Source organism: Macaca mulatta, chromosome 12 (assembly GCF_049350105.2).
Source record: "Macaca mulatta isolate MMU2019108-1 chromosome 12, T2T-MMU8v2.0, whole genome shotgun sequence".
In the NCBI taxonomy this organism is placed as follows: Eukaryota; Metazoa; Chordata; class Mammalia; order Primates; family Cercopithecidae; genus Macaca; species Macaca mulatta.
The window spans coordinates 70,810,778-70,828,003 of NC_133417.1; the positions used below are offsets into that span (position 1 = coordinate 70,810,778).

Genomic DNA, 17,226 nt, shown 5'->3' on the forward strand with positions numbered 1-17,226 from the left:
AGGAATGGAATATATAAATAATTTAACTTCTATGTACATTCCTTCTGTGGAATAAAGTGTCAAAATTAATATTTTAAGGACATTTAAGGACTTTTTATTTTATGAGGTGACTTTATTCTGAAAGATATGTCACACCTTAGAATAAAAAATACTATAAAATCATTAGTTCTTGTGCTTTGTACAAGTCTAGTATAGTATAAGAACAGATTCCAGGAAACTAAAAGATGAGGGAAGACCTAAGCTGACAGCAGTTAGTGTGAGGGTGACTCATTTGACTGCAAATCAAAATTGAATTCACACTGTGACATGGCTGCTGAAAAGACTGATGCCATCTTAGGCTGAATTAACGATGACAAAATGCCTAATCAAAAGAAAAAAATAGCTTAATTATAACTAGCCAAACCATAGTTAAGAGGTTTTTCATTTATGGTACAACAGGTCAGAGGGGCATGGAAAAATAAAGCAGCACTTTCCAAACTTACATGGCCATGGCATCTACCACCTTCATACTCCATTCTTTTTAGTTAAAAATAATAATAATTATTAAAATCTCCCCAAGTGCTCCAAAGCACAGTTTAGGAAACACTATTTTAGAGCTTCCAGGAGACAGCAACAAGGAAGATGACAGACTCAGACAGAATTCAATCTTAGGAAGAATGGACAAGTAACTGCAGATGGCTTGAAAAGAAGCCCTAGGACACAGGACAGAAGATTGCAGTTTAAAGGGTCATGATCTGTAAGAGGGAGGCATTCTGTAGGTTGCTCTGGAAAACAGACTTGGGCAGTTTCAAGGAGGCATATTTCAACCCAACACAAAGAAAGAGTACACAAACATGAGGATGAGCTCCCTGGCATGAGGGGAGAGGTTAGTCATGACATATATTCTGATGCCACCTCTGTTAGGGACACTGTAGACTAGCATTACTCAAACAAACAGCCTATAAAACACTGGCAGTGGATGATGTTTCTAGATGATCAGGAGAAAAAAAAATGGCCCATGGTCAAATAATTGTGGGAAACATGGCCCCTCTGTGATATCCATCGCAATATACATTAGTGTTTAACAGCTTTGAGAAGTAAAGAAACCTGTGTAATTAAATTTAATGCAATATTTTCCTAACCTACTTGGCAATGGAAACATCTTTTTCCATGGCATTCCTAATTTCAAAATAGCACCTCCTTTTAGAAGGAAGAGAAGGGGGCAGAATTAGACTAGATGTACACTGAGGTGACTGAGGACAAGTTTGGAACTCAGGAAATTGAACTATTAGTAGCTAATAATATATTATAAATATAAAATGTATTCTCCTTTCAGAAAGGTTGACGATGAAAATTGACTCAATGTTTATTGTTTTGAAAACAATCAAATGCATTTAAATGAAAAGTAATAAATAAAACATAATTTTTCTGTGAAAAATCTAGGTGATTGCCAAACTCACCTACTGCTGGATTTGTCCGATTGCTGTATTTCCATGCCATCTCATAGTTCAAGGCAGCATCTGTATACGCTTGCTCTTTTTCCATAATGTATCCCATGTATTCATAAGCTTTGCAGCAAGACTGAAGAAAAATGGGCGACATCAATAGATTAAACCTGATATCACTAAGATTTTATGGGATGTTCGTGACTATAGAGGTCAATCATATTAACCCATTTAAATGACAAATCAAATAATGGTTTTCAACCTTGGCTAGGCAATCAAATTTTTTACTGAACTTAATAAATGATTCTGATGGCAAGTCTCCATTACAAATCTGCAGAATCAGGGTTTTCTTTACAGAATCAGAAATACACAACAAGGCATTTGTATTTTACACAAGCACATGTACACTATTATGAGTAATTTCAACACATACAAAAATGGAGATAAGAGCATAATGAACGCCATGAACCCTTATCTTCAACAATTATTTCGTGACTAATACTGTTTCACCTCTATCTCACAAACCTACCCTTCTGTATTAACAGAAAAAAATCCTCAGATATCATATCAACTAAGTCTAAATGTGTTAGTGTGCATCTCTAAAGATGTTATTTAAACAGAAACAATTTTATCACACCTAAAATGTTTACGACTCCTTAATAGCACCAAATATCCAGTACTGTCCAAATTTTTATTGTCTCAATATAATTTGTTTTTGTTAGAATGAGGACTGAATAAGGATCAAACATTGTAAGTGGTCAATGTTTTGATCTAGTCTTTTTTGATCTAGAGGTTTCCCTTTAGTATGTCTGTCTGTCTCTCTGTGTCTCTTTTCTTGAAATGAAATGCAATAGAAATGAATATTTATCCCCAAATTTCTCACAATGCAAGTTTAGTTGACTACATCTTTGTGGTGTTTATGTAACATATTCCTATGTCACTGACATTTTCTGAAAACTGTAATTAGAGGTTGGGATTCCATTTTGATTCTGGAGGGGAGGGGTGAATCTACTTCTAACATCAGTGCCATGATAAGCCACACTGGAGCCTGAGGCATAAAAACATGGATGCGTGTTTTTGTATATTTCTTAATTGTATTTTTTTTCCAGAATATGAGTTTAAAAATACTGAAGAATCTGAAAGTATATATTAAAAATCACTACATTTAAGACTGAACATTTTATTTATACCTAAACTTAATTTCTTATCATTTTACTTTTCTCACTTTAATGGAAGAAATCTCACCAGCAATATTTTCATTAAAACCATTACCAATTACCTATTTTTTAAAAAACATAAAAATATGAATATAGGAATGCACATATTCCCTTTTGACTCAGGCTCCAATAAAGTTCAGCACAGCTGCATTGAATTATTATTTATCTTGATTACTGAGTGTTTCCCTTGTCTCATCCCAACCCTAGCCCTGCCATTGATGTATGTTCTTCTATTGGGAAGCACAAAATGTCTGATTCTCCATCTTTTTGTGATGTTATATCCATATATAAATTTATCAGGGTTGAAAAATGGGGATAGTCTATCAGTCTTTCTTCATTTGTTAGCTGGAAAATGTCTATGATGAGAAACGTCTCATTGACTATTTGGTTAACCAATTCTGTATAGAAAAGGCAGGATATTTATTTGCAAGCTTTAGAAATAGCAGTCAGTTCACTAGCATACTGTAGTGGTCACCAATTAGGTTTTTTGTTTGTTTTGTTTTTTCTATTTTGGATCTTTGAGAAGTCATGGATTTAAACATATTTTATGTGTTTCAATATATTGCAGTTAGCATTCTTATCGATACTTAAAGTATCCCAACTTCGCGTGCTGGAGGTGTCTTCAAGTTGGCCTCTAGATCTCTGACACAAACTCTAATCATCATGGATAGCTTCCTTCATCATCTGGTACAGCAAGACAGTCTAGTGTCATCTTGTACATTTCCTGCCCCAGATATGGATGACTTCCATTTTTTAAATTATGTAATTCAAGGTTCCTAAGCTTTAGTTCTTAAATGTCATGCTTTCAATATCAACATATTCAACCAGCAGGGCTGAATGAAGCTTCTAAAGCAGCCATCATGTTCAACCATGCAATGTATTGTTATCAGCGTTCTGGCAAACTGAAATTCTGTGTGCACTGAAATTCCCATGCAATCTTGGTTAATCCTAGACTAGATATGAAAGGGTAAACTATTCAGCAATTTAGATTTTCAAAGCCTATTAACAAGCATTCTGCTTTTCAAAGCCAATTTAATATAAAATTTATGTAACTAATCATCTAGAATAGTTTATAAATTGATAAATGCTTGGATCATTCAGGTTAAGTTCCTAGGAAAGAATCTTAATAGTACTAGATAATCACAATTCCTCTTTAAAAAATAAATGGTCCATTTGTAATCTAATTCACTCAAGGAGAATAAAACAGATTTACTGTGATTAAGGTTTTGAAGTAATTGATATGAATATATGAAGATAAGTATCATTTCTAAGTTGTGTGCAATTATTTCTCAACAAAAAAATAAATCTTAACTTTAAAGAACTGCTATAATGACATCTTTTGTAATTAAACATCAAAATGTTAGTAAAAAGTCTTAAATTCTAAGGACTTTATAATATTCAATTTTATACCTAAAGATAAGGAATTTTTATTAAACAAATGAAATTAAAAGCTGAAGACTTTCTCCCACAAAATATATTATGCATAATAGATTCTAATAATGAGAAAATGACATGCAGCTGCAGTAAATTCAAGAGTATTTCTTAATGGGAGGGACAGACGTCCGCAATTAATGTTCTTCTGCAATTTTCATTAGTTCTGGGATGAGATGGATAATCACAGGCAAATGTTTGACATTCCAAAAACACTTTCCGTTAAGTAGGGCATCACTAGAGCTGAAACTTGAAATTGCACAAATCTTTTTTTTTTTTTTAACTTTAAAGGACAAATGGCTTTTTTCTTATTATTAATGCTTGTTTTCTGATTGTGGTAAGAATAAACATTTAATTTTCAAAAATCACACAGGAATCCTTGGAAATGGACTAACACTCAATGATATCTATATGGAAAGCTTATGCAGCAAAGGTCAATAATTATTTTCTACTCTTCAATCACCTACTCTATTATGACGCAGGCACCGTTTTAATAGTTCTTCTGCCATGTCATATTTTGCTGATTGAATGTAAATATCAGCAAGTAGCAGCCAACTCTTCTCAAACTCTTCGGCATCAATAGCATTCCAATTCATTTTCGCAATACGTTTCAGCTGGTTTCTGGCTCGTGGAGTCTGTTTCAAGATCATATAAGCCGTTGCCATTCCCAAGAGTGCTGGGATATGATCCTTCTATAAGAAAATAAACTTTTAGACCACAAGATGCACACACATAAATGTCTCAAAAACATACAGAAAGCAGAAAATGCTGCATGAGAACTAGTTTGTAGATTCCATTTCTAGCTCCATTACAGATAACTGTGATTACAGATCATTATTTAACACATCAAGTACCCTCAAGCTGCTATGAAGAAACTTGGTCAAGCACTGTGTGGTCAAGATAATTCAAGATAATGACAACTATTCAGATGCCACATGCACACAATTACAATAATTAGTGAGACTTTATCTTTAATGGGGTTCAAATAGTCATGTTTTAGTTTTGTATAGAAACAGAAAAAATAAAACTGTTTCAGTAAAATCCTTATTGAGCAGTTTGTATTTCAGATTTAACATTTAGGCTCCTTACTTCTTTCACCTGTCAAAGACGAGTAACAATAATTTACCTGATGATGGTCCTTACCCATTATGACTTCTATTGCTTTATTCCCCTCCCTTCTCCTTTTATCCAAAAACTTCTTCTCCCAATAAAGTTTGAACAACGAAATGTTAAAAATAAGGCACATAATTAATTCACCACTTAGAAAGTACATGAAATAAACTAATGCCTTAAATTATGCTTTTAGATTTGGAGTCTGCAGCTTCCTAAAACAATCTATATGATATTCTTTTGGATAGAGTTTGAATTCAGTCAGAGAATGCCACTCTATGAAACCAATAGGTTAATGAGAATTCACATAAAATGGAGGCCATTAGTGATCTATCCAGACAACTAACTTTCATAAGCAATAATGTGTATGTTCTTGATTAAGGTAGGATGCTTCTTAAATTTCAGCAGAGGGATTACGATGCATTTATAAAGAAAGAAGCCTCAGCTTGACATACAAATAAAGGGGCCAGGTGGACAGCTCACATCTGTAATCGAAGCACTTTGGGAGGCTGAGGCTAGTACATAACGAGACCTCACCTCTACTAAAAATAACAAAGAAAAACTAGCTGAGTGTGGTGGCTGGCCCCTGTAGTCCCAGCTACTCAGGAGGCTGGAGTGGGAGGATCTCTTGAGCCTCGGAGTTCAAGGCCACAGTGAGTTAGGATCATGCCAGTGCACTCCAGCATGGAAGACAGAATGAGACTCTGTCTCAAAATAAAAACAAAAACAAAGGGTAAGAAATTGTGACTGAGGACTGATGATATCATTACTATAATAGAAGTATACTATAAGATAGCAAATTTGGGTAACTGATAAGGAATACTGTAAAAGGAGAGTGGTAAAATGTTCAATGTCCAACTGATTATGGTTGGAAGTAAGAAGTAACTCTGGAATAGAGAAGGGCAGTACATTAGGGTTTTATAAAAACAGCTTTTAGAAATATAAAAACTTCCTTACCTCAAATTCTATGTCTATCAATAAACTTCCAAGATGTAATCTGTTCCTCTAGGTAAGGGGTGGCAAAATGGTTTGAGTGTTAAATCCAACCAATTGGTTGTAGATTACAAAGACGTGTAGGATGTTACCAATAACAGAGCCTCACCCTCTCCCCAACCCAGCCCACCTCAGGTGGGCCAGAAGAGGAGAGAAAATAGAGGCCTGCTATGTATTTGTCAGCAAGGTCCTAGGACAGCCTAAGAGCAAGAGGGTCCTATTAAAAGGTCCCACATTCCCCCTATACTACACAATTAAAAATAACCTCTCTGACTTACACTTTGAGTTTGATTAGAATCTACCGGTTCTTCACAACTTGATCACTCCTGAGTGAACTGAAGAACAGTTTCTAAAAGCAAACCTGAATTCTAATCCCTGCATTAGGTATTTCTTTCTGGTGCAGACATCCTAAGACCTAGAGCCAGCTTCTCTCTCTGTCTCTCAATAACTCTGAATTGCAGTAATTTTAGATTGCCAAGGACAAGACTCGGATGTGGACAATACAGCTGTATTACAAACACCTCATCTTTATGGTTTGAGGTGATGCAATGAAAGCAAGTGGAAACACTTTAGCTTGGGTTTAATGTATCTTCCAGCATGTCCTCCATGATTTCCTGTCACATACCTCTTTTTCAGTCCCTCTGAATGACACACAGGATTGTGAACATACCCTATGTTTTTCTGCCTCCCTGACTTCGTTCACATTTTCCTCTTCCTCTGGAACACACTGTCTTCATTTCTGCCTGTTAAAATGCAATTTTTCCTGGTTCTTCAATCATACCTGCTTCTTAAATCCTATTTTTTCTTAAATCATACCTTCTTTACAAAAGGGTCCCCCAACTCTCCTTATACTGTCTCCTACAACATTTTTATTTGCAATTCTAGTAAGGAATGTAACACATTTTGCTTTGTATTAAGTCATCATAGTCAGTATGCTTGCCTTGTCTTCCATAGACTATGAGAAACTTGAAAAAAGGGACCATACATTATTTATCTTTGTGTTTCCCACTATGCTTAGCACTTGCTGGCTGCTTAATGAATATTCATTATATTGAATATATGCAGCCTATGAGTTAAAAGAAAAAAATGTGAGATAAAATTTGATGCTTATGAAACTTCAGCTCATGTATCATTATCTTTTGAATAATATGGTTAGTAAACATATCTGAAGATAGTATTTTACTAACCACATACGTAAGGATGATTAAAAAAATAACGCAGTCTCATCAACAGAAAGCAGGCATAGTCTTTCTAGGAAATAGCTGTAATATCATTCACTGCTTTTGGCTTTTTTTCCTCTCTTAAACTTCACAGTAGGGATAATGGATTTAGTCAAAATAAACTTTCTCATTGTTATGAGATAGAATAGCACATCACAGCATTCAGTAGCTATGGCACTTGACATGAGACTGTGCTTCCTCATGTTCCTAGAGATTCTCTTAGATGTACATGATTGCTCTACTTCTGCTCTGTCTTCATTCAGCAGCTGTCATCCATCTGTTCCACAAAGCCAATTCAACAGAGCATGACCCCTGAGCACATTACTTCAATGTGTGCAGAAGGGCCTTGCTTTGGAGGGTTGCTGCTGACGTGCTGCCCTGCTCTTTTGTTCCAAGTGTGGTAATAAAGCTGCCATCTAGGATACTTGTACCCAAGCCACAACATGAGTTGCAGGTCTCCCAAACCCCTGACATCTCAATCTCCTCCAGGGCCCTGGAAGGTGAGGGGAAAGAGATCACTGTACAGGGCTTTGGGTAGTTTATTGTTGCCACTGTGACCACTGAACCATAAGAAATCACAGCAAAATTCTGTGTGTCCTCTGAGAGACACAAAATGAGCTTCCAGTGGCCTACAGCATCACTGAATGGAAGAATAAACATGAAATCCAATGAATATGCTTAAAAGTAACTTACCAACTGCTGATGGGAGGGTATCTAGAATTCCTTTCTTAATATCAAGTAATTGAAGAAATAAAGTGCTGTGTGAGGGAAGGAAAAACAGTATCTACAGAGTAAGAAAAAAGGTGGAGGAGGCCGAGGTAGGTGGATCACCTGAGGTCAGGAGTTCCAGACCAGCCAGGCCAACATGGCGAAACCCCTCTCTACTAAAAATACAAAAAATAGCCGGGCATGGTGGCAGGCACCTATAATCCCAGTTACTTGGGAGGCTGAGACAGGAGAATTGCCTGAACCTGGGAGGCGGAGGTTGCAGTGAGCTGAGACCGCGCCATTGCACTCCAGCCTGGGCGACAACAGCAAAACTCCGTTTCAAAGAAAAGGAAAAAAGGTGGATTCAAGCACAGCGAAGAGAAGAAAGCCTCTGATTTTGTAAGAATAATACTATGAAAATAACAAATCTGAAAAGATTGCAGGAGGTTATTTCAGTGTTGCCAAAGAATATCATTATTTGTGGCCGGGCGCGGTGGCTCACGCCTGTAATCCTAGCACTTTGGGAGGCTGAGGCGGGTGGATCACGAGGTCAGGAGATCAAGACCATCCTGGCTAACACGGTGAAACCCCATCTCTACTAAAAATACAAAAAATCAGCCGGACGTGGTGGTGGGTGCGTGTAGTCCCAGCTACTCAGGAGGCTGAGGCAGAAGAATGGCGTGAACCTGGGAGGCGGAGCTTGCAGTGAGCTGAGATTGCGCCACTGCACTCCAGCCTGGGCGACAGAGTGAGACTCCGTGTCAAAAAAATAAAAAAAATAAAAAATTATATAATTATTTGTATGACTAAGTTAGAAGCTGCCAGTATTGCTCTCATGTAGCTATATAGCTGGAAAAATTCCAAGTTCATGTAAGTGAAGAGGTAAGACATCAGGGCAGCCAGGTGTTTACTTCCACTTAGTAAGTTAATCTTGGCTACATCTACAACACAGAAATTCTCCAGAGGATAAAGTGGCTCCCTTGAGAATTAACTTATGTACTTTTGAAGAATTCCCTTTCTCTGGAATTTAACATTCCAGTAGAGAGAAATACATCAACAACACATCAAAACAGTAACATCGTCTCTTCTGCAAAGAAGGGGACATTGTATATGCCCAACTATATACCTAATTTTTAATAAAAGTTAAGCCGGGCGCGGTGGCTCATGTAATCCCAGCCCTTTGGGAGGCCAAGGTGGGTGGATCATGAGGTCAGGAGATCAAGACCATCCTGGCTAACACAGTGTAACCACGTCTCTACTAAAAAATACAAAAAATTAGCCGGGTGTGGTGGTGGGCGCCTGTAGTCCCAGCTACTCGGGAGGCTGAGGCAGGAGAATGGCATGAACCTGGGAGGCGGAGCTTGCAGTGGGCCGAGATCACACCACTGCACTCCAGCCTGGGCGACAGAGCAAGACTCTGTCTCAAACAAACAAACAAAACAAAGCAAAACAAAACAAAACAGGAAATTAAGTCAATGTTTCTTCAGAAAATAAACAACTAATCAAAATACATGTTTCTATACTACCAAATAAAGATAACATATGAAGCTGAAAAAGAAAATCCACTAACCTCAGATGCTGCTATTTCAGTGAAGGTATTTAATGCTTGTTCAACGTTAGATTTCTGTTTGGTAGCCATTAAGCAATAGTTTTCCATTATGCGAAGCTGTACGTGACCCTGAACAGTCTGAGGTTTTAGTTCCTTAAGAAGTTTTTCTGCTGTTCTTACTGCCAATTGCACAGATTCTTGCTTCTCAGTTGAATTACTGTATATAATTAAAAATAAATCACTTATGTCTCTTACTCATGATACAATTCATTGAGATTAGAATTGGCTTTTGTACAAAAAAGCTCTGGGCATTCTTTTATACTTTTTGTCATTCATTTAAAAGTAATCTTTTGTGAAGAATGTCACTCATTCTCTTCTAATACAAACTGAAGCACAGTTACAATGCATTTTAAACAAAATTAATAGGGACTCAATAAAACACCATTAAGCATTAATTTCCTCTAGAATGAAGACAAAAGTTGGACAATATCTACATGTTGTAAATGTGTGCATTCCAGCAAATATAAAACTATAAGTAGAACAATAAAATTAACATATATCTATTCAAAAAGTGAAAGGAAAGAAAAGGAGGAGGAAAAAGTGACAAATACTGTATTATTTCATTCTATGTTTAATCCATTTTACACACAGGAAAACTGAGGCTCAAACAGGTAATTTGCTAAAGGTCATGCAGCTAATAAGTGGTAAACCTAGGACCTGAATCTAAGTTTGTCAGACATATAAAATCTACTCTGTTCTCCTCACCACATTGCCTATCAGACTCTCAGAAATTATGTGTGTCAAAAGGTAATTTCAAGTGCAATTTGAATATTTAATAGCAATTTTCTTGTTTTATACACACACACACACACATATACACAAATCAATTAATAAAAGGAAATTAAACACTCAAAGTCCAATCACTAAAGCCACTGGTCTTCTTCTCAGACCTTAGGCTTATCTTACCTAAAACATGTCACGCTGTTGACTACCATTTTCAAAGTTCTTCTTCCTTGGCTTCTGTAACACTACATGGCTTTAGTTCTCTTTCTACCATGTTGATTGCCCTTTTCTGACCTTCCTTCCTCCTCCAGATCCCTTAAATGTTAACAAACTTAACATTTAGTTCTCAGATTTTTGTTACTTCATTCTACCACTTTCAAAGAGGCCATTCATGGAGTTCCAACTATGCACTCTGCAGATGTCTCCCAAATCTCTATCCCTAGCTGTGACCTCTCTTCAGAGTTTTAGTTTTGTATTTTGAATTGCCTGCAGAAGATTTCCACTTGGATAGCTTATAGTTCCGTAACAGCAATGTTACCTCAACCTTCCTATAACAACCATAAACATGCCACTTCCTAGCTCTAATTGATCTCTGTAATCCAAGCATTAAAATCTGTCATTGAAATCTCTTGGCAATCTAGTATTAATTTTTTCCTGCTCCTCCATGCATCTTCCCCTGAATACCTCATGCACTGCTATGATTCCTATGAACTCTGACAATACTTAATATCCATGTAAATCCATTTATGTTTAGTTGCAGATTGAAAGGTTTCAGGTATTGTCTTGCCTCTTAAGTAAATTACACACTCCTGAAGGCAGGAACTACCTCATATTCTCTTTATGTCCTAATACATTCCCCACATGCCTTGCCCGAGTCTAAAGAGAGGACAGGCTACTAATGCAGGTTGATAAATAACCATTGACTAGCAGTATACCACACTAGCAGCAGTCAGGACTCAGTCTTAATCTTGCTTCCATCATTACTATCACATTAAACAAGTTGACTCAGCTTATTTTGCAATACTATTGTAGAAAACAAATGAGATAGTGCATAGAAAATATAGAGGACAGGGTCTGGAAAATACCTACCATTTGTTAAGTAGTTACTATTATTGTGTGGATAATTTTTGCCATAGTTGTCAAATTCTACAATTAGGGGAGTGTCTTCATAACATGTCTATTATTATTTAGGAAACCTAAAAACATTTTATGCCTGTTTCAGAGAATAGTTATGTTAGCAATAACTCATCTATTGAATAACTATTCAATTTGCTAAAATAACTATTCTCTGAAACAGGCAATGAAATGCCTATTTATTTTATTCATCTGCCCTTTCATTATTGCTATCCTAGAATTTAGTTCTTTTGTATAGTATCCTGTTTATTATCTCCAACAAGTGTTTTTTAAAAAAGAATAATATGTCAAATAACTCACCCCAGGTCTCCATCCAGGTTTTCAAATACTTCACCTCCAATAGTTTCATTATCTGGATTCAAACAGATTTCTATCATATTATAAAGGGCATTTTGGCCCCAGTCACGATCTTTCCGAGCTTTATTAAAATGTCGAAGGGCATCATTTGGTTCTCCAGTGTACCTTGTTAGATGTTTAAAAGAATTATTTATTTCAATCACTGACTACAAAACTTGTATTAGTTTATAATCTGTCTGGTAAATAAAACTGATGAACTATTTTGAAACGTACATTTTTTTTACTACAAAGAAAAACTTATTCTACTTGATTTACAATGAGAAAAAAAAATTATGTAGCATTTATTTGTCAATAGATTTACCAAAGATATAGTCCTTTACAATACTGAAATCCTGGCTCCAACTTTGCTCTGGAGTTACGTTTCTCAGCCATTGAGAAAAATCTTGGGACATCCTCGAGTTTTCCACATCTTCTTAGGAGATCAATCAAACGAGATAATGTCATATAATTATCTGGAAACAAATAATACTTCAGATATGGGCAACATTTTATATTGTTTCTTTTGTTGGTTATAATTCTACTTCATTAGTGTATAATTTACTTATAAAATGTACATTTTAAATATAAGTAAAAAATGCCTCAGGGAATAAGTCCCTAAAGATGCTGTATGGCCAACTAGATGATCTACTAAATGACATAGTTTGGGCTGAGTTGGTCACATCTACATAGGCAAATCTGGAAAAATGAATATTTCTTGTAACTTTTCTACTGTTTGGGGGACGACAACCTTAGAGAAACAGCCTCTACCTAGGTAATCTAGACTTTCAACTGTGTAGTTCAGGGATACCGATTTAATTGGACAGGGCAAGTTCACTGTAGGTCTCTGAGAACCCCTCTCCTACTTACTCTTGCTAGGAAGGACGTGGGAACAGTACAATTGACAAATAATGTATGGGGTGGGCAATAAGAAATTTTTCTCCAGTGTCTCTTTGATATGTACATATAGCTAACATACCATATGCTAACTTACCATACTAGAACCTTAGCATATTAGTTCCCATATTTTAATTCTGTTTCACCTTCTTCTAAAAAAATTAATTAATTCATTCATTCCTTTGATCTCAGGTATAATTTCCTGGCAGGTTCCTAGAAAGCCTTCTCCCAATTCTATCTAATTCTCTCTTATCACTAACAAACTAAGTTACAGAATAATTTAATAAATCTTTTTTAGGATTGTAAAAATAATGTATAGACACTACAGAAAATAAGGAAAAAATATAAAAAGTATAAAGAAAAAAAATCAACATATTTCCAGCTAGAGAGTAGCACATTTTGGTGTGCTTTCTTTCATATATTTGAAAACCAACCGATATATAAATGTAAGCAAAGATATGTTATTTCTTTGTTTACATTCATACAAAATCGATGTTTATTTACATATATACAAAACTGGAGTCACATTTGGGGTTTTGATTTTGATTGGTTTTGATTAGTTTTAATGTTGATTTTGATGAACATTCAACAGTAAACATTTCCCAATTGTCATTAAAGAATCTTCCAAAACATGATTTTTAATGGTTGCATAAGGGCCTACTTACTGATGATTCACATTATTTATTTCTTTATAGTGGTATCTTTTAGATGTTTGGGTGCTCAAGTTTCAGTTAGCACAGGACTAGGGATACGTAGGGGAATTGCAAAAAACCTTAGGCTATTCTCAACATGTTCTTAGGTTGAATTTCTAGAATTAAAACACAAAAACAAAAAAGCTTGTTTTAAAGCTATTTATCCTTGACTCTATTTTGCTATTTGAAAAGAGATGACATCATGTAAATCCAGCAATTTTCCTGAGTATATATCCAAAAGATTAAAAGCAGAGACTCAAACAGGTATTTGTATACCAATGTTCACAGCAACAACCTTCATAATAGACAGAAAAAGTGGAAAGAGCCCAAATGTCCTTTGCAGTTGAATAGATAATCAAAATGTAGCACGTATATATAAAGGAATATTGTATATTGTATGTCAGCCATAAAAAATAAGAAAATTTTGACATACACTTCAACATGGATGAATTGTGAAGACATTATACCAAGTGAAATAAGCCAGACACAAAAGGACAAATGCTGTGTGATACAGCTTACATGAGGTGCCTAGAATAGTTAAATTCATAAACACAGAAAGTATAATGATGGTTGCTAGGGGCTCCGGGAAGAAGAATGAGGAACTGGTGTACCGACTTAGTTTGGAATGGTAAAAAAGTTTTGGAGATGGGTAACGGTGATGACTTACAAAACAATGTGAATGCATTTCATGCCACTGAACGATACACTTAAAAATGGTTAAGATGATGAATTTCGTGTTATATATGTTTCACCACAATACAAAATATTCTTTAAAAAAAGAACTTCTGGAAACACTGTATCTACTCAATTACAGGATGTTAAACTAATACAGGTTGATAGTATCGTTTGTCCCCTTGACACACAATCTTGAGTCCAGAGATTTTGTTCATCACACTTTTTAGCATCACTAAAAAGGGCACAATAAGAATATGGTTTCAGAAAAAGACAACTCAAATACTGGTCTTGTCGTTTAGCTATGTGAATTCAAACAAATTTCTCAAATTCTTTGAGTCCAATCCACTTATTTTCTTAAAATAGCATCATAATATTGACTGTAGGAGTGCTGCTATATAAATAAAGCCACGAAAAATATTTATAAATTACAAATGTTATTAATAATATTTATACTTCAAAAATTTTGATAAGAAATAGAATACCCCATAATAAAGCCACAGCATCTGGAAGCTGTACTGGATTAAGCAAGAACTAAAGGTTAAAATTTCTGGTGAAATTTTTTTTGCATGATACTGCTAGTATTGTCAACATTGGGAAGGCAATTTCTAGAATATTTCTTATATACTATTGAAATGTATTCATTATTAGTTCAAGTTATAATTACCAGTGACAGATTAAATTACATTCACTTGTCTTTTGGTTAACCATGACATTTGCAAATTTCTGCACTTAAGAAATCCATTAAAAACTAAAATGTGTATTACCCTCTAAAAAACTTAGCTGGTCCATCTTTATTGATGGATAGTAAGAAGATATCAAAATAGTTATAGGGTGATGAGATGTGGCAAGCATACAATGCTATGGTATGGTATTACAAAGCACAGGATTCCGAACTTTGCCTGGAGGAGTTGGGAAATTTTACATAGGAGTTGACCTTTGAGCAGCCTCAAGGATAGGAGGAAGATCTTACTAGACAGACTGGATGTGTTGGCTAGCTATCAAGCAAACAGAACTGAGGAGACACCTTAACCGATTACTATGAAGGAAGGGGAAAGCTCAAGGCGATCTGGAGATTCTGACAGAGAAAAGGGGCAATCTGTCATGACAGCAGTAATTAGATCTAGAAGAGGAATTTTTCAACTACTTAAATTAAGTCAAATTTGTATAGTACATTTCTGAAATAAGCTAAAATAGAGCCTTAATCTAAAGTACAAGATGAGTTACTGAGGATAAACAATAATGTACACATAAAATGAATGTAGATACATGTTTTAGAGTAATTCCAACAAAATAGATCTGTGGATAAGTGTGTAAGGTACTAGTAAGAACAAGGCATACAACACAAGATTAAAAACTCTTACGATTAAAAATATCACATAGACAATAAAAATTTGCTGAAAATTTTGTGGTTGTTTTTGAGATCTCACTCTGTCATCAAGGCTGGAGTGCAGTGGCGTGATCTTGGCTCACTGCAACCTCCGCCTCCCAGGTTCAAGCGATTCTCCTGCTGTATTTTTAATTGACTTGGTGTTTTACAGTCATTCACTGATCCATTCAACCAATAAACATCTATGTTGCCACATCCATGTGCATGGCATTTTGTCTGATATTGGGAATATAAGATAAATATGGTGAGTTCCCTGAACTTGAGGAGTCTACAGTCTAATAAACAACACAAATATGCACATAAATATTTTTAGTAAAATACTATAAGTAATAAATATGCATGGACAAAGTAACCGAGGATTAGGGTTACCAACTCATCCCAGTTTGCCTGGGACTTTCTGTTAGCATGGGAAGCCCCGCATTCAGGAAAACCCTTCACTCTGAGGCAAATCTAGGATGGTGGCTCATGCTACCCAGCATCACCTAAGACATTTTTTTAATGTAGGTGGTGGTAGTGGGATGCAGATTTACTTTTGTATTTTCTCCCAAGAGGGATATATTTTAGATTATGTGTTTGGAAAGAGAAAAGAGATAAGGAAGCTAAAGTTCATTTTAGGCAAAAGGAAAAAACCCAAGCAAAGACTTGGAAGCGTGGTTGCATGTCATTTGGTGTTGCTGGAATACAAGATCCTTATATTGCATTTATAAAAAATTGCTTTTATATTGTTTACCAACAGTCCAAAGCAGTCAGTCTATTCAGCCAATTTTTTTGGGGAAAAGGCTGCTGCCAACTAACAGAAACTTAAGTGAAACAAAACCCACAAGACACATGAAGGCTTCTTCAAATCTTAGAAAACTATAATGTGTGAGATTCTTCAAATCTTAGAAAACGGTAATACTTTTAATGCCTTAAAAATATTCACAACAGAAGAAGTCTGCTTTTTTAAGAAATAAAGTTAGATCATTGTCTCAAAGGGAAAGACTGTGAAATGGGAACCGCTTGAGATAGAATGAAAATATTATGTATATTACTTTCAAATGGTAGTTTAGAGAAGAGGAATAAGAGAAAACAATGTGGAACACAAGGTAGAAATGGCAGGGAAAAAAAACGACACAAGCCTGAAGAAAATAAAAGTAGGTTTGGGCAATGTGGGTGGCAAGATGAGCCCATATTTTGGACCCAGGGTGAGTGGAAGAGGTGAAGTGGTCAAGTAATTCACAGCATTCTTTTAAGTAACATCTAAGTATACTCTGGAAAAGACAAGGCAAAAAACAAATGAAATGGCCTCTGGTAGTCCCAAGGTGGAAAAAAAATTAAATAGTAAAAATAATAAAGAGAAAGTGTTGATACTACTGTAAAAAATAGACCATATTTTTTCCTTTCAATTTTTGTGCCAACTGGGGATATTTTATTTCTAAGTATGAACTGATGTTCTCTAAATTCAAACGTCTTTTTATTAAAAGCAATAGTAGAGGTAGCCTGTAGAGCATATCTAGTTCTTTGAGATGCCCTGCTTGAAGGATTGCCACCTCTGTGTCTCTGCGGCTCTAACCAGGCAGCTCTGACCGGGGTTTAGAAGAACTGAAACACAGCTGTAGGACTTTCTCTGCCATTTCAAACTCTTTTTAGTAACACAGGTAGTAACACACAGTCATCTATTAGTCAAACAGTTC

General features: G+C 35.6%; 1 protein-coding gene across 6 annotated transcripts in view; it reads right to left on the minus strand.

Annotated features, from left to right (window-relative positions):
- Positions 1–17,226, minus strand: part of TTC21B (tetratricopeptide repeat domain 21B) — a 97,575-nt gene that overhangs the window by 22,163 nt on the left and 58,186 nt on the right. For 5 of the 6 annotated variants that reach the window (XR_001438619.3, XR_003721278.2, XR_013402009.1 and 2 more), the window contains exons 23-27: positions 12,228–12,378; positions 11,870–12,031; positions 9,674–9,869; positions 4,540–4,764; positions 1,440–1,560 (exon numbers count right to left, since the gene is read on the minus strand). Coding sequence is in view for 3 of the 6 variants with exons in the window: in XM_077957134.1 (XP_077813260.1) it covers positions 1,440–1,560; positions 4,540–4,764; positions 9,674–9,869; positions 11,870–12,031; positions 12,228–12,378 (855 nt within the window). In the remaining 3 variants the exon portion in view is untranslated. The remainder of the gene's footprint in view (positions 1–1,439; positions 1,561–4,539; positions 4,765–9,673; positions 9,870–11,869; positions 12,032–12,227; positions 12,379–17,226) is intronic. The other variant, XM_077957133.1, reaches the window with a different exon arrangement.